The sequence below is a fragment of the Drosophila biarmipes genome, chromosome 3R (genome assembly GCF_025231255.1).
Source record: "Drosophila biarmipes strain raj3 chromosome 3R, RU_DBia_V1.1, whole genome shotgun sequence".
In the NCBI taxonomy this organism is placed as follows: domain Eukaryota; kingdom Metazoa; phylum Arthropoda; class Insecta; order Diptera; family Drosophilidae; genus Drosophila; species Drosophila biarmipes.
In genome coordinates, this window is record NC_066616.1 from 17,769,629 (window position 1) to 17,791,898 (window position 22,270).

Here is a 22,270-nt window from a genome sequence, read left to right on the forward strand (position 1 = left end):
ATAAATGATAAAACATGAATACATTTTTAAGGAAATATTCTTCCAAATCCTATTAATCACAGTTAATTTTCGTGAAATTCTAAAAATATTCTTTTCAGGGTGCCAGCTCCTCTGATTAAATTCACCTCGCTAGAACAAAGCCTAATGAGTTAACACAAGGATTAACCCGTCACCAAGCTCACATGCAAAGCAGAGGCGGGCATTAAGCATAAAGTCCGCGGATAAGTCATGCCTTGACAGGGTGGTCCAATTAACAAACGGCAGGAGGAGGCAACAAGACAGGCGCCAGAGATGCGGACTCAGATGCCCAGACACATCCTGTGGATGGGGCACTCGCTGGCGGAGATATAATAAAGCCATTTCGGGTTCAAATCGGTTCGCTGGCCGGCAACTTCGTGGCGCTGCATCGCGGCCCAGGACAATTAACACAGAAGTCCAAAGATCAAGACCTCAACAGCAGCCAGGATGCCAAGTGGCGGAGCAGGAGGAGGAGGCGCTGCAGAACCGAGAGGTGTGCATAATTAATTCAGCCACACACGGCCGAAGTCTCCGTGGAGACGCAGCTACACCCAAAATGATTCATTAGCCGGCTGCAATCAGGCCCGGAACTGACACATCTGACTCCGAATGTGGACCAGATAGCACTTTCGCAGCCCGCCCATGGCAGAGGGAACGAAGTCGAGGCAGAACTCGAGGCTGCCACGGAGCCTGATTTGCATCGAACATGTGGATGGCCTGGAGCTCCTGTCTGGAGCTGGAGCCGAAGGCGAGACTGCCTCCGAGGTGTCCAAGGTGCTGATTGCCAGCGGCAGGTCTCCTTGTCTGCCTGTCCGCACAATGAATTAAAAGAAATGTCCGCTGGGGCTTGTTTAATCGGAATATTTAAATTATTCGCTGATTAAAACTCTGGACAGGAGCTGGTGCTCCTCGGCAGTCTGACTCTGATTCTGTTCCTTATACCTCTGTCCTGCCTCTGCGTAGGTGTTATTCCCTGGAATTTCGGATGCTCCTCTCTGTCAATGAGTCTCGGGTCCCAGTAAAATGATGTGTGGCTTCGGGAACAGAAGGTCTGTTAACCCAAGCAATAAAATAAGTCTTCGCTTGGCTCAAACCACAACCTTTCTATCACTTCTCTCCCTGTCAACTGTGGGCTCCTATCGCCTAGGCTGCTACTATCGCTGCCCTTGTAACCCAGTACATGAGGTGGGACGACCGCCCACAGCTGCACTCGATAAAATTCAAATGAATCTAGCAGAACGAAAAAGCCCAATTAATTGGGGCTCTGCGATGCGTATATAAGGCAATGATTCTCAGCTAGTTTCAAGCTCAGTCCTACCATGAACGGAGTAACCTATTTTGTGCTGTTTGTGGCTGCTTTGTCAGCTCTCGAGGTGGTCCAGAGCAAGCCCACGGGCAAGGTGATCGACTGTAAGTTGACTTTGTGACTTAACCAATAAGAAGTGCTCACAAATAACTATTCCCTTTAGTGGACAAGTATTTCGAGGAGGCAGACACCAATTCCAATGAGCGAGTGGTTGGCGGCTATGATGTGCCCGAGGATGAGTACGTTCCCTACCAGGTCTCCATGCAGTTCCGAACTCGCAGTGGTCAGCTAAGGCACTTTTGCGGTGGTTCCCTCATTGCCCCAAATCGCGTCCTCACCGCCGCCCACTGCGTCAATGGCCAGAATGCCAGTCGGATTAGCGTGGTGGCCGGTATCAGGGATCTGAACGACAGCACTGGCTTCCGATCCCAGGTGCAGTCCTACGAAATGAACGCCAACTACCAGGAACTGGTGACCAGCGACATTGCCATCCTCAAGATCGATCCGCCCTTCGAGTTGGACGAGAAGCGAGTGTCCACCATCGATGTGAGTGGCTCGGACTTGGTTGGTGCCGATCAGGAGGTTCTCCTCACCGGGTGGGGCTCTGTCTTCCACTTTGGCACAGGTCCTTTCGCCAAATACCCCACAGTGCTTCAGAAACTCAACTACAAGACCATGAGCAACTCGAAGTGCAAGGAGACCATGACCCAACTGACAGATACTGAGATCTGCGCCTTGGAGAGGTTCGGCAAGGGTGCTTGTAATGTAAGTAGAAAATTAAAATTATATTGGGAATAGATAGTTCTAGTTTATTTTATACCTTCTACCATTTTCAGGGCGATTCTGGCGGTCCTTTGGTGATGAAGAGCGGCGAGTCCTACAAACAGGTGGGCGTGGTATCCTATGGCACTGCCTTTTGCGCCTCCAACAGCCCCGATGTCTACACCCGCGTGTCCATGTTTGATAGTTGGATCAAGGAAAGAATGGCCTAAATTGATAAACTAATATTGGGAACGTGCAAACGTTAATTTAATAAAATCATCAACTTTCTATCGGAATTCAAATTTGCTTGTGTTTAAATATATTCATTTCAAGGTAGCTTTATCTTCCTTGGTTCTCAATTCGATATTTGCAAACCAGCTAACTGGGTTACACTACCAGCAGAACTCGTCGTTATAATTTCAATTTCAAGATCAAATTTAATGGCATAACCAAGTATCCAAAGTGCCCCAGATATGTGCGATGCATATGCAAATTCCTCCTCTAATGGGGGCCAAGCTTTTGTTTAAGTACCGTGGTAGATGCAGAGCCAGCGACATTAGCAAGCCAACAATGGGTCTAACAGAGTTACTGGTGATCGGAGTTATAGCTTTAGGAGGAGTCTTCGGAAGACTCAATTGTAAGTGACAATTGGATTGTTTACAACTTCAAAAGGTAATAAAAACCTATGTTCCTGTAGCGAAACAACCCAGTGGCTATACACCTCATCGCATAGTCGGAGGTGCTGATGTCCCACCAGGAGAGCATGTGCCCTACCAAGTTTCCCTGCAGTACAAAACCCGTGGAGGGCAGATGCACTTCTGCGGCGGCTCCATCATCGCCCCCAACCGCATCCTAACTGCAGCCCACTGTTGTCGGGGTCTGAATGCAAGTCGCATGTCAGTGGTGGCCGGAATCAGGGGTTTGAACGAGAGGGGTTCCCGCTCCCAGGTGCTGTCCTACAGTATCCATCCCAAGTACCAGGAGCTGGTGACCAGCGATCTTGCCGTGCTGTCGATTAAACCTCCCTTGAAGCTGAACAATGTCAGCATCAGTGCCATTGGATACCAATCCCAGGAAAAAGAGTTTGTGGGCGGTGGAGTTCCAGTGACCCTGACGGGTTGGGGACTCCGTTTGCCCGTGCCTTTTCCCTTCCTGGAGGAGGTCAACTATCCCAACATACTGCAGCGCATGAGTTACCACACAATCTCGAACAGGGAGTGCCGAGATGCGGGCATGGAGAGCGTTACGGACACGGAGATATGCGCCAGGGGACCATTCAGAGGGGCCTGTTCGGTGAGTTAGCGTATAATAATATTCTTTTAAGATCTCTTATATTAATTATAACATTTTAGGGCGACTCTGGCGGACCTTTAGTCATGCAAACGGACAGTGGCCCTAAGCAAGTGGGCATTGTATCCTATGGTCTGGTAGTCTGTGGTCTATACATCTCACCGGATGTTTACACTCGGGTCTCAACCTTCAGTGAGTGGATAGGAAGTCAAATGGAATCGTGAAAAGATTCTTCACATTGCTTTACTTATATGCAGGAAAAATCTATTTAACAACTAAGGGAAAACTAATAAAGCTTAAATGGTTACATCTACTCGGCGGCTTCTTCGGCGGGAGCCTCTTCAGCTGGGGGTGCGGCCTCCTCGGCGGGTGGAGGTGGAGCTGGTTCTTCAGCGGCTGGTGGGGCAACCTCTTCTGCAGGAGGTGGTGCAGCCTCCTCGGCGGCTGGTGGAGCAGCCTCTTCTGCGGGTGGAGGAGCAGCCTCTTCGGGTTCAGCAGGTGGTGCTTCTTCTGCAGGAGCTTCTGCTGGTTCTGCCGCTTCCGGTGGAGGAGCTTCAGCTGCCTGTTCCGCTGGCTCTGCCAAGGCGGCGTCCGAGGGTCGAGCTGTGGCCGGAGCAGTTCCAGGAGCAGTTGCTGGAGCAGTTGCCGGAGCAGTAGCCGGAGCAGTAGCCGGAGCAGAAGCCGGAGCAGAAGCCGGAGCAGTTGCCGGAGCAGTAGCCGGAGCACTCGAGGCAGCAGTTCCCGCAGCAGTTCCCACCGCCGTGGTCGCAACAGTGATATCATCATAGGCACTCTTGGATACTTCCGTTGTCGCAGCCGTGGGTTCCGTGGCATCCGTGGCATCCGTGGGCTCCGCACAAGGATCTGCAATGGGTTTAGTGGCAACGCGCTGGAAAGTTGAACAAGGATTATATTTCAGCAATATAAAAAATATATTCATAAACCTACCAACATGACCTTGCGGAAGAATCGTTGAAGAACGCTTGCAGCCGCTTGCTTGCGCATCTCCTCCTCGTCGTCCTCCTTTTCCTGATGAATTCAACAAGGGAAAACAATCAGAAATAATCCCTATAAAGATTGAATCACTTACAGCCGCGCAGACGCAGACGCACACTTCCTGGGGAAACTGGTGGCGGACCCAAAAACCGCGCCAGGCAGCCTGAATGGTGATGGCCGCCTGTTGGCGCATCGCCTCATTAATCCGCTTCAGCTCACGATCTCGGAAGTACTGGTAGAGCAGCTCCGTTCCATCGGCGCCACGTTCCGCTGACATATAGGCCTCCATGAAGCGCTTGTAGGCACTCTCGATGGCCGGCCGAGACATGATGAGCTCCTCGTCGGAGAACTTGCACTTCACCAGCAGCTCCTCCAGGATGTCCACGTCCTCGAAGTTGATGGTCTGCTTACCGCGCCGCATCTCGCAGCGCCGTTTCTCTAGGAAGTTGCGGAAACAGTCCTCCAGAACCTGGCCCATCAACTCGGACTTTTCCTTGGACAGATCGCAGACACAGAGGTCCGAAATTATGCTGTCCACCTGCCGTAGAGCCCTGTCCAAAATGGTCTTGGCCACTGAAAGGGAATGTAGATGTTAGTACTATACAATACAGAGCTTAATAACTTGTCCAAATTATGACAAGATATAGCTAAAGATACTCCGTTGATTTCAATCCTATAATGAGAATGACTCACCCAGAGCCTTCTCCCTGGTCACAATTACAGAGTGCAAATAGTCGATGATGAACTGGCAGAGGCACTCCTTCCTCGGCTGACATCGTAGAACCTCCCGTGTGATATCAGAAAGAAGTTCCGGCAGACCTTCCGGTACATTAATCGCCTGTTGGCGCATCTTTCCGCGTTGAATCAGATAATTCATCTTGATTTTTGAGAAATATAATATACAATTTTGATAAGTCAAGCTGTTGTTCTGGGAAGAATGTGAGAATTAGGTTGTGTCAGATTTGAATTATTTCAATATGCCAACCATTCATTTGAGTTGCCATGATGGGAGTAAATCGAGCATGCGGGGTCCACAGTGGGAATTTGGGGAATCCAAAATGTAAAACAAATGTAATATACGCGGATAAGAAGCGAACTACCATTGAAATGTAAAATTTACTGGTTCGGCTTGCTAACGCTAGATGGCGGCAGTCAATGGTGAGTAGTATTGCCGGTAATTTAAAATATCACTTTAATTTACAGTCTAGGGTTAGATAGATAGAAAAAGTAATTTATAACTTACTACATTGCTTAAAGGTGACTTAAACAAATCCCCACACTATGCCACACGTGTCTCTTACAAAATCCAAGTCCACACTTCTTTGTAATATGTTAATTGCAGCAATTTTAAATTGCACTTGTATTTTGTGTAGGGAAAAGTGATAGGACTTTGTACCTCTCATCGAAAGTGGGTGTGTATCAGGAATTTGCATTCCTTAATTATTCGGCCGGTATCGGAAATCAACAAGGTTCTTGGTGGATTCTGATTTTATAAAACCATTGAACCGCTTTCCTTTTCTTTCATTTCCAGCTGATCTTTAGCCCGGCTACTTGGTAAACTTACAACGACAATCTTTCGATTATGGGTTTCTATATATAAACAAAAACAGTGTGTGCAGAGGGGTTTGCATTTTATAGAATAGAATAGCAAATATATTTTAAAAATCGAAATATAAATTTCTTGAACAAGATTTTACGAACTATACAACTAGTACCGTCAAAATACCTATAACAATTTAGAAAGATTTACTATAGAATGGATTTTATTTTACCATTATTAAAGCATGAATAAAAATAAATGTAAATGTCTTCTCACATTTTAACAAACTACAAATTTTTTGAACCCCCCGTAGTCCTCATTGGCGCTCCCTTGGATTTTGGCGCTACTTATAAAAGCTGTTTTCCTCGGGTCTATTTCGATCGGCTCGTGGACGAAAGCGAAAGCTGTGAAGAAAGCTCCAGCCACCTCGATAGCAGCTGGTTCTACGATCAGTTGGACGACGCAATGCAGCAGCTGATCAGAGTGGCGCGGACGTTGGGTGAGGAGCTGGGTGATTCACGACCACCTGGAATATCCAATTGCCGCCTTCCCATTCGCAGGTCAACGCTCGAGCGGCGCATGGAGTGTGCGGAGAATCGCAGGTGGAGACCGGGGAATCGCCTGCCTAGCCGCTCTCCCCGAGACCCACCAGATTCTGCAGAAGACCTGCCGAGAGTTCGCCAATGCGGAACTAGCGCCTAAGGCCCGCCACCACGACCGGGAGGAGCTCTATCCGGCGGACCAGGTCCGGCGGTTGGGGGAACTCGGTCTCATGGCGGTCACGGTACGGGAGGAGTACGGTGGGTAAAAATATTAGGTATTTAAATATTAATATTTAAATTATATAATATTTCCCAATGATTTTTTTGTCCAAAATGGATTCCTCAGATCTTTAAAGCTCTTAATAAAGACCAACTTAATTCCCGCAGGTGGTTCCGGACTGGACTACCAGGCCTACGCCATTGGCATGGAGGAGGTGGCTCGCGGAGATGCAGCCGTATCCATCGTAATGGGCGTGAACAACCTGTACCTGGGTGCAGTGCAGCAGCACGGCACGGAGGATCAGAAGCGGGACTTCCTGGTGCCCTACACGCAAGGCACTCACATAGCTTTCTACGCATTATCGGAGCCAGGAAACGGATCGGATGCAGGAGCAGCCAGCACCACGGCCAAGTTGGATGGGGATAACTACACTCTCAACGGCACCAAGGCCTGGATATCGAACTCCAAGGAGGCCAGCGGGGGAATCGTCTTTGCCACGGTGGACAAAGCCCTGAAGCACAAGGGAATCACTGCCTTCCTCACGCCCAAGGATGTTTCGGGACTTACCATAGCCAAAAAGGAGAGCAAGATGGGCATGAGGGCCACGTCGACTTGCCAACTTGTTTTGGAGGATGTCCAGGTGCCGCGGTCCCTCGTGCTTGGAGCTCCTGGGGATGGCTTCAAGATTGCCATGCAGTCGCTGGACTGCGGAAGGATCGGAATAGCTGCTCAGGCCACGGGAATCGCTCAAGCTGCTTTGGAACTGGCCGTGGACTATTCGCAGAAGAGGGTTGCCTTTGGAAAGCAGCTGGCTCGGATGCAGCTGATCCAGCAGAAGCTAGCCGACATGGCCACTCGGGTGGAGACCGCCAGGCTGCTCACCTGGCGCGCCGCCTGGCTGAAGGACAATGGATTGCCCATCACCAAAGAGGCGGCCATGGCCAAGCTCCACGCCTCCGAAACCGCCACTTTCTGCGCCCACCAGTGCATCCAAGTGCTAGGCGGTATGGGATACACCACCGATCTGCCCGCAGAGCTGTACTACCGGAACGCCCGCGTCACGGAAATCTACGAGGGAACCTCGGAGATCCAAAGGATCGTCATCGCCAACGCTGTGCTCCGGGAGTTGGGCAGGGAGTGATTTGTAGACCCCAACCATCAAACCAGAATTCTTGCATTTACTCTTATACGAGAAAGCTTTTTTAAGTTTCTTAAATATCATTAGTAAATATTATTAAACTCTTTTATTAATTTCTGCCATAAATAAACATTTATTATTATAAACCCAATTTTAAGCACTAAATAATCGACGCTGCCATAAGGGATAAAATATAGATTAAAAATAAATTAATATTAAAATTATTTTTGAACAAGGTTTAAATTTTTGGCGCCAATACCCAAGTGTGACCAGATCAGTTCTCTAACCGACTTTTTTGGCAAATAAAGGTGATTTTTAAACAGTGTTGCCAAAAAAGCGGTAATTTGTCAATTATATTTTTTAGCTATTTTGCTAAATTTAAATTCTTATTTAGCTGCTATTGTTATATTAAATATAAGGAATACCATTGTTCAAATTTTTTAGTTTAGACAATCTATTGTTAAAAAAGTCGGCTCCCTATTTTCCCGCCAGGTTCAGCTGCTTCCCCTCAAAGTTGGTCCGCACGGCTTGGCTAAAATCAATTTCGCCGTCTGGTCACACTGCTGTTTGTTATTGTTTAAGAAAATATATATTTTACGGATAAATGACGGCCAATTTGTTGAACCTGAATGTGGACACGCTGTTCGAGCAGCACAGCGTGTCCGAGATCGACGCGGTGCACAAGAAGATCCAGTCGGTGGTGGAGAACAAGCGCGAGGAGCTGCGCACCCATGTCGGGTTAGTGATGTGGCACATCTGGGACGCGGAGCCCCAGTCTAAAGTATTGGTCTTTTATCCCCCAGGGAGCGGTACCGGGACCTCCTCCAGGCGGCGGACACCATTGCGGCCATGCAGACATCGGCTGGCACACTTATGGAGCAAGTGCGTCACGTCCAGGCCAACTGCCGTAGCCTCAACGAGCAGCAGCTCCTGGGCTTCCAGTCCACCACGAATCCGAGTCCCAAGGAGGCGGCTCTGCAGCAGAGGAATGTCGGCAAGAAGCTGCAGACCTACTACGGCACCATGGCCCAGATCAAGCTGCTCACCGCCCTGCCGGAACTGATCTGGACGCACCTGGACAACGACCGCTTCTACGCCGCCACAGAGCTTTTTATCTTTAGCCGGCACATTAGCACCGGCCTGCAGTTGGACGGCCAGAGTGCCCTAATGCAGAAACTGCCGGTGGCCCGCAAGCAGTGGGAGATCCTACGTCCATTCCACGTGACCATCAAACAGGCCGTGCTGGCCGCCCTGGAAAGGGAGGAACTGCATCCTGAAATGGCCGTGGACTGCCTGCAGAGCCTCCTCCTGCTGGATAAAAGCGACCTCAGTGCTGTCCTGAAGACCTTTTTGAACCTTCGTTCCTCCGCCTTTCTGAACTGCCTGCAGAGCAGGCCTTCGGAGCCACGTCGCGTCAAGGAGCGCATCCTGGCCAGCTTGAGCGTGCTCAACAGCACCGTGGAGCTACTAGACAAGTGTCTGCTAGGTGAGATACTGTTTATTGACAAAGTCTGTTAAAAAGACACACAAGCAGTGAGAGAATGAAGATTATCAGGAGACACTCCCATTGAAACTGGCCACTGGCTGAGGAGATATCCATACTCTGGGCCGTTTCAACTGATCGGTAATGCATTATGGTGATCATGGGCTGGGGACTCGTAGACTTCATCCCACACGCCTCCAAAAGATCGTCGGTGTAAGTCGACCTTTGAGGCATACAGGTAACGAAGTCCGTTTTCCCCAGACTGACCAACGTGGAGTTCTTGTCAATGCCGTCGAAGCACTGGAACTCTGTTCCGTTTGTGGGCCACAGGGCGCTACAGTGCTTCGTCGCGCGATTGTGGAAGAGCACGACATAGGTGCTTGGATGTTTGTCCAGAAAGTAGATACCATAGAAATCGCCGCTCTTCATGCGACTGTCGTCTGACTTTTCCTCCAACTTGGATGTGTACTTGTTAGAGCAGAGGAGTCGAAGGGCTCCTTTTATTTCCACGCCACAACGTCTGGCTATTTTTAAAGACGAGTCCGACATTTCCGTATTATAATGTAACATTAAGTTGAGAATATTCTAGCTAAGCCTTCTTACTGTTTGTATTTTCAGGTGACAGTCTTCTCTTCACCCGACTGGCGGACTGCGCCTCCTCCACCTGTCCGCCCAGCATTAACCGGATGGAAAGCAGCGAGCGGCAGCTGGGGCATCTTTTGCCTGATATCATCGCGGGCTTTAAACCGCAATTTGAGGTTACGCAGCTTACACCGGAACAACTTGGCTCGTCACTTCAACAGTGGCTAGATAAAATGAACGACCTGGCAGCGGCTCACCTGCAGCAGGTCTTCGCCCTAGTCAGCAACATGCAGACCATTCAGGACATTAAGTCGGCAGCCAGGAACAAAGGCCGGCCAGATTTCGTTCGCCTGGAACAGCAGCTGCATCTGCAGCATAGCCAGCTGGACTTCTACGTTCGGAAGTACGTTCCCCTGATCAACGCCAGAGTGCGGGAGATTATCCGCAGCAGTTGGGCAACGGCAATGAAGGAGACCTACGAAAAGGTGCTATTGCTCATCGAGGCAGGACAATCGCAGGCACCGCAACAAATTTGGCGAGAACAGAGCGACGATCTGCCCTTAAGCTTGGCGGCAGCTCTTAGCGATCAACCAAAACGGCTGGCCAATCGGACGAAGGGTTACGATGGCGCCACAATGGAGCTGTGCAAACGATTCGACTCACATCTAGCTGATATTGTTCAGGAGCTTAATGTTATGCTTCAGGAGCAGACGACACGGGCTGAGGACAAGCACGCCCTCATTCAGTTCCTGCGCGAGACGGCCGAAGAACAGCTGACAGAGTATCTAACCAACCTGAAGGGTCTACAGCTCAGGGAGCGCCCAGCTCTGCTCCTTGCTTTGCGCAATAGTCTGGCCTTGGTGGAACTATGCCCTAATTTAAAGCTCTGCTTCTGTCAGCCTTCAAGTTGGCGTCAGTGGACTGACAACTTGGCAGGAGCGGGCATTGAAAACTGGCAGCGCATTTGCGGTTTGATCGAAGAGGAGATGCTGTCCTTCTGGCTGCTCATCGTCGACGACGTGCTAGCCGGACATAATTGCGAGGAGAAGCTGCCGAAAGTTATAAACCATGAAGTGGTTCTTAGCGATTTTGCAGTAAGGAAACACAATTTTTAAGATTTTTGTCAAATGTAACGAAACGAAACTCTTTTATAGCTTTGGCAGACCTTGACACTGGAGCAGCGTGACGAGGAACAGGAGGAAAGTGTTAAGTCCACCATTCGCATTCCCAGTCAGCCACGTCTATCTCTGCAGACATATCTCCATCAGTTGATTCAGGCATTAAACGTGGCTGTCCCCCAAACTTTGCCACCCAAAGTATTGCAAGCATTCATCCAGCGGTTACTAGGGAAACTGCTCACCCACTACGATGGATTGGCCCAGGCGGAGTGTACCAAATCCAGCCAGAACATTGCTCTGCAGTTGTACTTTGATCTAAAGTTCCTCGAACGCGTGTTTGCCGTAACACGCGAGGAGCGGGCCACCTACGACCAGATTCACGCCCTGCAGAACAAGCTGCGCGACTGCATCGATCCTTTCGATTTCGAGCTATTCGCCGAGCACATAACTGCGCATGTGACAAGAGCTGCGGGACGTCTGCAGGGCGAACTGGGTGTGCTGACACCCTCGACAGCTGCTCCAAGTCAGGGCACATCGGCAGCCACTTCGTTGGCCCATGAAGCAGATCCCAATGTACTGTGCCTCAGCTCATCCGGTTCCACGTCACTCTGGTTCCCCCTGCTGCCCATCGTGATGCCACAAGCTGCCGGAAGAGTCGCTGGCATCGAACGGAAATCCGTGGCCCAAGAGCCAGCGGAGAAAGTGAGTAGAAGGGTAGAGACATGTAAAGCGGCCGGGGCTCACTTTAAAAATATTATATTTTCGTTTGCCTACATATTTGGTGGCCAAAACCGTAATTTAATTAATGGTTGTAGTCATTCATTTCAGTTTTCATTACCTGAATAGGCAACAGAAGAGAGCCCCCAGCCCAAGATATATCTTATTTATCTTATACAATCTTATGGAGTTGTAATTGTGTGTTACCATTTTCCTTTCCTAGGATTTCAATCGATTGCAATCCTAAGTCAATAGTTTCAACAGTTGCTCTGGTTGGGTAGGAATGCTATTTCATAGTTGATGTTTCGTTATCACTCCTCGTTTGCATGCTGCATGATTATAATTGCTTAACCAATACTCACTTAGAGCGAGAACTTCCCTCTTTGCTCTTATTAGATGCTTCATTTCCGAATTTGGAAACCTCTTCAAACTGAAGCATCAGTTTAATTAAACTAATTTGGTCCATCCAGCAATAAATAAACCAGAATGCCGCAAGACAAATTTTAATTAGGTGCAACTTTTCGCCAAACCACCCTCCCCGACCGCCCCACTTCCACTTCGCCCGCAAGTGCTTGGCGGAAGTTTCGCTTGAAACCCAAACCGAAATTTCCAAGTGGATGGCCAGAACATCGGCGGAATGATTGTGTATATATTATGGACGCGTGTGCGAGTGCTTTAGATGCTAATTAATGAATCGCTGCAATTATTGAAATCAAATCGCTGGGCAAATGTTAATTTATGGCAGTGGCTACTTGGCCGTTACTCGCATGTTTTGTAATTAGCTGCGATCTCCGCCGGTATAAATCGTTCTCTAATTATATCTGCTTTTGCGTTTGCTGTTTGCCGCCCGCCGTAAATCTGGGAGTCCAACCGCAAATTAACAGATTAATCAGACAAACTACCAATTAATAGTCCTAATTAATTAATAACACTTCTCTTTATCACCCTTAGACGGCGACGGCGACAACGACACCGACCAGGAAGTCGGGGGGCAATGGTGGCCGCAAGGGAGACACTGGCAAATCCAAATCTAGCGCAGCTTCCTTTTTCGGAATGTCCCAGGAGTGGTTTCGCTAGAGGAGTCGACGCAAGTGGCCTGTGAAGTGCATCCGAGTGGAATACGGAATACAGAATACGGATGGGAACACGGAACCCCACTCTTACACTGCTGTTCCATTGTTCAACCGAGCATTCAAAATGTTTAACCTGTATCCAAACGTATTTGTTAACCAGGCGGCCACCGCCACATAATTTAAGAGAGACAGTCACATACATTATGGATACATAATCCCTGATATCACTTTTAATTTCGACTTAACTCTAAATTTTTAATTTTTAATGCGCTTTGATGTTGCCACCGTTGCTATTTCTTGCCTCCCTTCTTGCCGCCGCCTGCGGCTGCCTTTTGGTCCTGTCCTTTCTTGGCTCCACCTTTGTCACCGCCGCCTCCATCGCCGCCTTTGTTTTTATTTCCGGACCCGCCACCGCCTCCGCCGCCTTTTTTCTGTGGGCAAAGAAACACGGAAAGATTTCTCTTTGAGCTGGGACTGAGCAAATAACGAGCTACGGTTGTTTAAAGTTGCGCAGCAAAGTCAGTAAATGAGAAAAAGGTTAGTTGGCCGGGATTGCAATTCCAAAGGGGCTACAAGTTCTTTAATTACATTCAACATTAATTATTGCTTCCGTTGGGCCCACCAAAATAATGTAATAATTATTATTCAGGGATTTATTTCTCTAAGAATATATAACGGAAGTGAATATTAAATTGCATTTATAATTTGTTGCCAATATTCTAAGCAATGTTTTCAAAAAGTAAATCTAAAATGTAGCAATTTTATTTAGAACTTGTTTAAATCTTGTTTAAACTGCCAAGTTTATAACTAGCTACTAAGTAGTTCATAATAAAATTTCTGAGTTTAGTCTGTTTGGACTGAGGCAAGCTGAATAAGCACTAGGCTGAAGATTATAAGTAGTTAGACTCACAATTAGTACGCAAGTTGCATAACACAAATATTGCTTACATTGCCGCCGCCTCCTCCGCCACCTCCACCACCTCCTCCTCCGCCGCCGCCACCGCCTCCTTTGTTTTTACCCATCCTATCAACTTCTCAGGACGGCAATTATTAAATTTATTTGGCTTAGTTTCTGGGGCTTGCTGTTGGTTTTCGGCCAGAGCAAACTTTGGCCGCAGCTGGCAAATTGCAACTAATAAGCATCCCCATTGCCGCAAAGCGAAATGCATGAAATTAAATCATTTGGCCAGAAAAAGAAAGCCAAAATAAACGTTGAGAGCAAAACACAAAATGCGCAACAGTCGAAGAGGCGGAAAGAGGAAGGTTTTTTGGGTTGCCATGGGATGGGTTGCTTTTGGCCCCGGGTAGAGCAGACTTGGCTGCAATGGCCAACGGCTCTTAACCGATTTAATCATCAGCCTCGCTTCTCGCTCTTTCGGTGGCCGGAAGAAATGGGAAGTGTTTCCCTCGCGGCGACCGTTGGATTATTTTGTAGAGCTTCCCCCCGGCTATTTGGCACCTTTTTCCCGATTCTGTTTCGGTTTCTGCATTTGCATTTGGCCATATCCGCCCATGGCCATGGCATTGACATTGGCCACCTCTCGCATTTCTGGTCGTTTTGTGGTCGATGGAGGGCAATACGTCGCTAATCCCACGGCTCAGTCGTTTATCCCACGGATACGGAGAGTGCAACAAGGCGGTATTTATAGATGCAACGAGAACCGACGGAGATAGCCGGGGCTAAGAGAGATTTGGGGGATTTCAGTGGGAAAAGATGGGCATAGGGCGATTGAAAGCGTTGATGCAGGCAGGCTGAACTGCTTAAATTATGTATATTTAGAGAGGATAAGAGAATTGATGGTTGAAATTGAAATGCAAATTATAAGAGGCTCATACATAGATATCCAAAAAGAGATCATAAATTCTTATTTCAGGTTCTCTTTTTATATTTAAAATGTTTTAAGGTGAGGTGAGGTAATTTTCATTCATTTTTCTGCAAACTTTAAAATACATTTAAATTTAAAGTTCACCATTATAATTATCCTTACAGCTTTTCTTTTAATTACTTTGCCAGTACACCAGTCTGGTTCCTAATTGGAATGGAATACATTTAACGGCTTTTCACCTGGCTGCTTTCCAAAGAAAACTGTCCGAGTCCGATTTTCTTCATATGCTAATTACAGTTATCAAAAAGTTTCTCTGTCGCTGCCACCGGACACTGGAAACTCAATGCATACATAATGAGTTTCTCCACTTTTCCTGCCGCTCCTCGCTGGACCCCCCACCAACAGATGTTGGAAAATGGAGGGGCACCCGTCGGTGTCAGCTAATTAAATTAGATGTTTTATATGGTATTCAGTACACACGGCTCACCTTAAGTGAAACCGATATGAGCAGATGAAAATGAAAGCAGCGAGCCGAGGCGAACTCAACAAGTCGAAATCTGCACATGGCAACGAGCCCGGCACCGAATTAGGAGTGAAAAGTATGGAATAAGCTCATAAAATGACGTTCACACATGCTCAGGGAAAGGGATTTGGATCAGGGGGATGAGGATGCGGATGACCCGTATCCGGAGGCTAGGCTAACAAAGTCGCAAGTCCGGACATTCGCTGCAGGTGTGGTGGGCGCAGCTTGCACCTGAGAGATGGAACACCTCCCCGAACTGGACGAACTGGACGAGCCGGACGGACACTTTGAATTTAAGCGAAATGGGCGGACTTTCTGGGAATGGCTAAATACATACGGAAGGGCAGGAGAGATAGCCGGGATAAGTAAGGAGTTGGCTCTGCAAAAGTGCGGAACTTTAATTAAGTTTTGGTTCTCCCAGCTGACTGACATCTTGAATTACAAATGAAAAACTTGTGTGCAGCAGCAGAAGGAAAAGCAGCCAAAGGAAATGGGCCAAAAAGAAGCGACACGGAAAGGGCAGAAATAAAAAAATGTATATAGTATGGGGGGAGAAGAAAGAAAAGTGAGTGAAAAACCAGGGAAAACCAGTGCATAATAACACACTGAGCTGGCAGAGGTGGGGCTGCTGCAGCAAAAAGCAGTTCCTGCAACAGAATGCGAATAAGTTGCACAGCCAGCAATTCACGGAGAGAGAAAATAAAGAAAGGCAGAACCACTGGGCGGGAAACCCAAACAACTACCTTAGCCAGTTAGCCGGCTGGCGAGTTGGCTAGTTAGCCGCCCCAAGAATACGTATACCCAACTAGCTGGGGCCGCGAATATCTTCCGACTGGCCGGCCCTTAAAGTACGGGTGTATCCCAAAAATCGACCAAGAGCGGCAGCGACAAAAAATAGTTTCATCCATGGCTATTCAAGAAAATTCGAGCGCCTTAGTCTAGCTGCGGAATACCCTTAGATAACCCCGTGCCGATTATCACATACCAGTTCATCTGATTCTAGGCAATTCCCGCCCATAATGACGATAGTTTTTGCTCGGGAAAATTAATTCTCCACTTCAAGTCACAGCCCCGATAAGATTACCTCGAGCCAAATCAAAGTGCAGTGACTGTCGGGTACATAAGCCAGGGAAACCTTATCGAAGGCCCATTAAGCCATTACCACTAAGCCCGAAATGCGAGCAGGTGCTTAGTTCCGAGGCACTTATTACCTAATTACCCATATGATCACTAATTAGAGTCCACTTAGATTTGAATGTTTTCGATTTAAAACCGCTTTGATGATCCGATTGCTGCATACCTATATACTATATAATATTTTATTTATTAATGGAGCGGGTCTTGAACTATAACACAATAATGATCTGCAAATTTAGAAATATTAATATTAATACCATCTAAGTTATAATATCAGATGTTTTCTGTTATTAAAAAAGGCCAAAGTATCATCTTTCAATTCAATTTAAAGTCTGTGACTGTTTTTAATTATTTAGATTCACACCTACACACAGAGTGACTTTCTCAAGCCCATATATACATTTGGCCAGGTTAAAACCACTGCTGGCTAAGGGCAACCACAGGTCTGCTGCAGCCGGAACTTCATCCACAGCCGAACTTCATCATCGGCAGCCTTGCCACAGAATTGGGTTTTAGTTCACGTGCCACCGGGAACGGAAAGTTGATTTTCTCTGCCGGCTGCCATTGCTGGAAAATCAGGAAACAGATGTTTGCAAATATCTTGCGAGCGAACTTTTTCGCCAAGGTATTTAAATAACGTTTTCGCTGCACCAACTTTTTGTCAGCCGCAGCGCAGAAAAACGGGGAAATAAAAGGCAAAAATGTAAGGAAAAGCTTTGAGGGCTGGCCAAAGAAAAACCCATTCAATTTCGTTGAATTGGGTAGATTTCGTTTGAGAGAATTTCCTGGATTATCATGGCTCCGTTGAATGGGATATCATGTGGTATTCATATCGAAAAGCCGGCTAAATATACCTAAACTTTAAGAGAGCGCGTGGATATCGATAATGTGACTAAGGTGACTAATTAAAATGTTGCAAAAAATACTCAAAGTTTCCATTCCGCTTCAGCGTGATACGGGTGATACGCAATTGGAAGTCAGAAGGTATTCCCGGTTCAAAGTCCAAAGATCATTTGCCGAATTTTAGATATGCCATAAAAGAGCTCCGGGGGTTTTTTTTGCATAAATTTGTTATTATGTTTATCGCCATTAAAAAGCATAATTTGCCTAACAATACTTTCTTCCCATTGCTTAAAGCCCTTAGATAAGGGTGAGTCCAAGACCCGGAAGGAAGATAAAACCAGCAATTTGTGATGCTCGTTGCCATTGACCGGCGAATGGCGAAAATTAATCACCCTTATCACGGCTAAGGACACCCTTCAATTAAAGAACCCAACGCACGCTTTCAGATAAGTTCCAATAAATATATGCATAGATGGCACTCGCGTGGTCAACTTTGGTCAATGCCTTTTATCTTTCATTGATACCTTGCACTTAGCCTAGGCCATGCTTATCGGGCCCCAGATAAGCCCATTTGGGGATCCGCGTCTTTATAAGTAGCCCTCCGAGCGGACAGACCCTCAGATAGTGGCAGATCTTTTGGGTGTGCATTCTAACTTTACTGCAGCAAAAATGTCCAAGCTACCGTGCAGCTACGATGCGGAGAACAAGATCTGGAAGGGAATTCCGCAGAACAACCCCTTCAAGCCGGAGACCTCCCTGGGTCGCATCATCTTCAAGAACTTCAGGAACTGGCCCAAGAATGTGTGCCAGGTGAGTGAAGTGGCAAGGATGGCGAAGAAGCTCTCTAATGGCTAGTGGATCCCCAGATTTCGGACACCGAGGGCGTGGAGGTCACCTTCGGACAGGCTCTCACCTGGTCCATTCGCATCGCCCAGCACCTGAAGAGCCGCGGACTGGACCACAAGGATATCATCGGCATCTCCGCCAGGAACACCACCTACGTTATGCCCATTGCCGTGGCCTGTTTCTTCCATGGCACACCCTTCCAGTCGGCCAATCCCATCCTCGAGGAATGTACGTCTTATCACTGATAGTTCGTGGATGTTCATGTTATATAACACTGTGTTTCCCTTCTTTTAGCCACCCTGAAGCACTTGTACACCATCTCCAAGCCAAAGATCATCTTCACCGATGCCGATCACTACGACAAATTGTACTCGGCCACCAGCGAGTTCAAGCCGGAGATTATTCTGACCACCGGAACTAGGGATGGCATCCTCAGCATTCAGGATCTGCTGCACCCAACCAAGACGGAGTTCTTCTACCAGTGAGTGCGGCATAGGGGATACCTCTACAGATTGTGGTTGTTTACTGACAGATTATCCACCTTAGGCCCACCCCGCTGAAGGAAGGACCCAAGCAAACCGTGGCCATCCTCACCTCATCGGGAACCACTGGAATGCCCAAGGCTGTGTGCATCTCCAACGATATTCTCAGCCAGGAGACGGTGTAAGTTGCTTATAATGCAAAAATAATTATGACTTTATAATTAAAAAACTAATAATACCTCAAAAAGAATAACATAATTGATAACAACCCAACCATTAGCTAATTTGATAAGAGTGCTTAAACGTATTATAAAAGAAACCTTTATCATTTTTCCACCCACTATCTATAGTATATCGTATTTATTATTGGTTTCGTGTGAATTTCTTTTATATATATTTTTTTTTATAAATATAGATAGTTATTATTCTCCGATTACATATAAAAAATAATAGAATTTGTAATAATCCTTCATAGCTTTGTCAACGCCTACGACACGATCTTCATTTCGGCCAGCTTGGACTGGATCACCGGGCTGTGGGCCACCATCTTCAGCACGGTGAACGGCTGCACCCGCATCATCAGCAGCAAGCCCTTCACCGCCGAGTACTTCGTGTACCTGGTGAGCAAGTACGGCATCACGTACGCCCTGATCCCGCCGGAGCACTGCTGCTCCCTGCTGGACTGCCCCACGGCCACGCCGGAGAAGCTGAGCAGCCTGACGAAGCTGAACTTCGGAGGCGGCCGCATGACCCAGGCCACCGTGGAGCGGATCAAGAAGCTGGCTCCCAATGGAGTGCTCAACTCCTCCTACGGCATGACCGAGGTGGGCTTCATTGCGTTCAACCATGGGCATCTGAAGCTGACGGCAGCTGGCAACCCACTGCCCGGAATTCAGGTGAAGATCGTGGACGACGATGGCAACAAACTGGGGGTCAACCAGACGGGCGAGATCATCGTGCATAATGGCTTCAACTGGAACGGATACTTTGCCGACCCGGTGGCCACCAAGGAGATGCAGGACGAGGAGGGCTGGTTCCACACCGGCGACATGGGCTACTTCGACGAGGACGACTACCTGTACATGACGGACCGCAAGAAGGAGGTGCTCAAGTGGAAGGGTCTGCAGATGTGGCCCGCCGAGGTGGAGGCCGTGATCGACGAGCTGCCCGAGGTGAAGCGGGTGTGCGTGATCGGTGTGTACGACGAGACCCAGGGTGATGTGCCCGGAGCCCTGGTGGTGCGGGAGGATAACGCCACCCTGACCGCCCAGCAGGTGATCGACCACGTGGCCAAGCGGCTGCCCGACATCCAGAAGCAGTTGCGCGCCGGCGTCCAGTTCGCGGACGAGATTCCCCAGAACCACAACGGCAAGGCCGTCCGCCGATACGCCCGCGATCTCTTCGTTGCCCTGTCCAAGAAGAACTGAGCTCTGTGAAATGGAATAATTTATCCATGATTAAGTTTAAGTTAGGGAAACCTTCTGATTTCTATTTGATTTTGTTTCGTTATAATTTGCCTTTGAATTTGAAAGTCGCCCACTCAGAATAATGTTATCAAATAAAGAAAGTGCTGAAGTATAAGGGTGTTAGGTATCTCTATCTGGTATATTACGAGGCTTATCTTTACAGCTTTGAGAACAAATCCCTCGCAGTTATTTGTACCAAATCCACCATCCATATTTCCTGGGTCAAGGGCACAAACACCCTTATCCCCAGGAACACTCTAAAAACAGTTGCCGACAACATTTGATTAACGTTGCCATCCCATCAATTTGGTTATAAAAATATTGTGTGAGTTGGGGCGGGCATTTGGGCCATAACTCAACTGGAATTGTGTCGCTGCTTCTTTATGGCTAAACACTTTCATTGGGCAAACAAAGAATTGCCATTTTGCGTCAAGTGCCGTGACTCCTGCCTCTGCTCCTCCCGTGGAATAAAAAATCATTTTATTTAGTCATAAAAATCGCACGCATAGAATTGGCCAGGGGAGCAGGTTCGGCGGGGGCTTCGGGTGCCAAATCACGGGGGCCGCACAAAAAGAAGCTTTTCACGAAATTAAAGGTAAATAAAATGTTTATGAGTGGAGAGCAAGCGCTCATATGATTTCACATTCGATTGAATAACATTTACACACGCAAGCGGGCGCCACGCGAAGGATTCGCAATCTGTGCCCGGATCTCGGTCCTCCCTCGGATCCCGGGATCCCTGGAATCCGCGGCGGATGGGGGCTAGCAATAGCAGGCACCCAAAGACGGGCAATAAATTCAAACATGTGCACATAAATTTTTATTTCGATTTGCTGAGCCGCTGTCAGTGGTGTCCTGCCCCGCATCCTGGCTGCCCTCCCCTCTCCCCGTCCGGTTTTATGAACTGTGAATATGCGCATGATGAAGTTGCCAAAGGATCTCGGCGGAAGTGAATCGTTCGGCATGCGGTTCACTCCCTGTGCGTGTGCGGGTGTGCGAGTGTGTCAGTGTGTGTTTGTGGGCGCCCGTCAAAAGGGGGCGGTTGCAGGAGGGGTCGGAGGTGGGGCGTGACGAATGTCAATGGCATCACAAATTATTGCATCACGGTGCTCCAGGAAATCAGGCGATGGGCAAAATGCTCACTATTTGGGAAATAAATTATGGAAATTGTGGATTTTTATCACCTTTTATGCAATAATTATATCACGATTGTTATTAAGAAAACATTAATGGTGTTTTTATCTACACATATAATCCTGGGGAGTCTTATAACAAAAATAATCCTTTAAAATATAATTAATAATTTCCCTTAAAAAAGACAAATTCAAAGCAAAGATTACTCTTGACTTACATACATACTTAAATGTATATCATTTATGTATCTTATTTAATTTATTTTGTCAAGCTATGTAATGGTCCTGAATATTTTTCATCTAATTTTCAATGGCTATTTCAATATTTTTAAACTTATATCATTGTTTTCATTTTGATCGGATCAAGGGAGACTCCTGAGCCGTCGTTTAAATTAAGCTTAGTGACATTTTTATATTATAGTTTTTAAATTACCCAGATATTTTTCCGCCATTTTTTCCTCGAAACCCCTATGACTTCCACTGTTTCGGTGGAAAAATCAGTGGAGGCAGCGACACGAGGCGAAATCGTAGCCGTCAGTCAATTGACTTGTCTAAGCGGGGCAATGGCAATGGGAATGAAAGCGGGAGTTCGGAAGTCGGCGGCAAACGATCCCCTCGGCTGCATAAGTCAAATATCGAAAATGTCAACTCCTGATTGAGGGGCTCCAAAAGCCGGGCTGCAGGAGTTCAATCAAGCTTGAAATATGCAGGAATCAGCAAATAGTTTAGGGCGTCAGAAGAGAAATCTCAAAAAAAGGTATGCAAAAAAGTCGGCGTGACCTTTGCCTCTTGTGAGAATTGAACTCACGGCCCCTGGTTTACAAGACCAGTGCTCTGCCACTGAGCTAAAGAGGCTCACGTTTGGCGGGCGGCGAAAAAGTCAATTTAGGCCACCTCTGGGCTACTCCTCCACCCGGAGATATCTCACAGATACCTGCAGCAAAAAGAACCCGTGTTTAAACAGTTGTCAACTGATAACTGCTCCAGCTTCGAACGGCAAGCATCAATTCATTTGGGCAATCACTCAGTTGCGTGGGCTAATTAAAACTGTGCAGATGGACCCCAATTAGCAGCTGCCCGAGGTACAATTTTCAATTTTCGATTGCCAACTGTCTGTATCGGTAATTGATAGACTGGCGCACTGAGGCAAATACTCGTATTCGCACTCGCAATCGCATCCGTGCGCTGCACTCACTCTCTCTTGAGTCTGTTTATTTGGCAAATTGGCA

The 22,270-nt window shown here is 47.6% G+C and overlaps 7 protein-coding genes and 1 non-coding gene across 10 annotated transcripts; 5 read left to right on the forward strand and 3 right to left on the reverse strand.

Moving 5' to 3' along the window:
* The first annotated feature begins 1,336 nt into the window (after window positions 1–1,336).
* Window positions 1,337–2,376, forward strand: LOC108031056 (chymotrypsin-1). Its single transcript, XM_017104257.3, has 3 exons — window positions 1,337–1,428; window positions 1,488–2,089; window positions 2,161–2,376. Exons 1-3 carry the CDS (start codon window positions 1,338–1,340, stop codon window positions 2,314–2,316), a joined length of 849 nt encoding a protein of 282 aa, XP_016959746.1. The 5' UTR covers window position 1,337; the 3' UTR covers window positions 2,317–2,376.
* A 280-nt stretch (window positions 2,377–2,656) lies between these two features.
* On the forward strand, window positions 2,657–3,600 carry LOC108031197 (chymotrypsin-1). Its single transcript, XM_017104419.1, has 3 exons — window positions 2,657–2,723; window positions 2,784–3,379; window positions 3,439–3,600. The coding sequence occupies exons 1-3, from the start codon at window positions 2,657–2,659 to the stop codon at window positions 3,598–3,600; spliced, it is 825 nt and encodes a 274-aa protein (XP_016959908.1).
* A 4-nt stretch (window positions 3,601–3,604) lies between these two features.
* LOC108031196 (uncharacterized) lies at window positions 3,605–5,333 on the reverse strand. Its single transcript, XM_017104417.2, has 4 exons — window positions 5,066–5,333; window positions 4,467–4,945; window positions 4,325–4,405; window positions 3,605–4,265 (listed from the first exon to the last, which is right to left on the reverse strand). The coding sequence occupies exons 1-4, from the start codon at window positions 5,247–5,249 to the stop codon at window positions 3,687–3,689; spliced, it is 1,323 nt and encodes a 440-aa protein (XP_016959906.1). The 5' UTR covers window positions 5,250–5,333; the 3' UTR covers window positions 3,605–3,686.
* Window positions 5,334–5,896: 563 nt separating this feature from the next.
* LOC108031109 (short-chain specific acyl-CoA dehydrogenase, mitochondrial) lies at window positions 5,897–7,963 on the forward strand. The gene is made up of 4 exons (XM_017104320.3): window positions 5,897–5,926; window positions 6,226–6,411; window positions 6,473–6,712; window positions 6,842–7,963. Exons 2-4 carry the CDS (start codon window positions 6,378–6,380, stop codon window positions 7,813–7,815), a joined length of 1,248 nt encoding a protein of 415 aa, XP_016959809.1. The 5' UTR covers window positions 5,897–5,926; window positions 6,226–6,377; the 3' UTR covers window positions 7,816–7,963.
* A 403-nt stretch (window positions 7,964–8,366) lies between these two features.
* On the forward strand, window positions 8,367–13,030 carry LOC108031861 (conserved oligomeric Golgi complex subunit 1). 2 transcript variants are annotated; one of them, XM_017105615.3, is made up of 5 exons: window positions 8,367–8,550; window positions 8,616–9,298; window positions 9,914–10,971; window positions 11,032–11,697; window positions 12,664–13,030. In XM_017105615.3, exons 1-5 carry the CDS (start codon window positions 8,417–8,419, stop codon window positions 12,787–12,789), a joined length of 2,667 nt encoding a protein of 888 aa, XP_016961104.1. In that variant the 5' UTR covers window positions 8,367–8,416; the 3' UTR covers window positions 12,790–13,030. The 2 variants fall into 2 exon arrangements, with proteins under 2 accessions (XP_016961104.1, XP_050744531.1); XM_050888574.1 differs by lacking the exon at window positions 12,664–13,030 and adding an exon at window positions 11,936–11,974.
* LOC108031863 (uncharacterized) lies at window positions 12,983–13,906 on the reverse strand. Of its 2 annotated transcripts, none has more exons than XR_001768593.3 (2): window positions 13,696–13,814; window positions 12,983–13,216 (listed from the first exon to the last, which is right to left on the reverse strand). XR_001768593.3 is itself a non-coding variant. In XM_017105617.3 (2 exons), the coding sequence occupies exons 1-2, from the start codon at window positions 13,806–13,808 to the stop codon at window positions 13,076–13,078; spliced, it is 216 nt and encodes a 71-aa protein (XP_016961106.1). In that variant the 5' UTR covers window positions 13,809–13,906; the 3' UTR covers window positions 12,983–13,075. The 2 variants fall into 2 exon arrangements, 1 of the variants encoding a protein (XP_016961106.1); XM_017105617.3 differs by having other exon boundaries at window positions 13,734–13,906.
* LOC108032134 (uncharacterized) lies at window positions 13,905–19,869 on the forward strand. Its single transcript, XM_017105969.3, has 6 exons — window positions 13,905–14,424; window positions 17,409–17,924; window positions 17,981–18,188; window positions 18,255–18,441; window positions 18,507–18,623; window positions 18,918–19,869. The coding sequence occupies exons 2-6, from the start codon at window positions 17,784–17,786 to the stop codon at window positions 19,867–19,869; spliced, it is 1,605 nt and encodes a 534-aa protein (XP_016961458.1). The 5' UTR covers window positions 13,905–14,424; window positions 17,409–17,783.
* A 1,955-nt stretch (window positions 19,870–21,824) lies between these two features.
* Window positions 21,825–21,896, reverse strand: Trnat-ugu (transfer RNA threonine (anticodon UGU)). Its single transcript has one exon. It is a non-coding gene; the product is annotated as a tRNA-Thr (tRNA).
* Window positions 21,897–22,270: the final 374 nt, after the last annotated feature.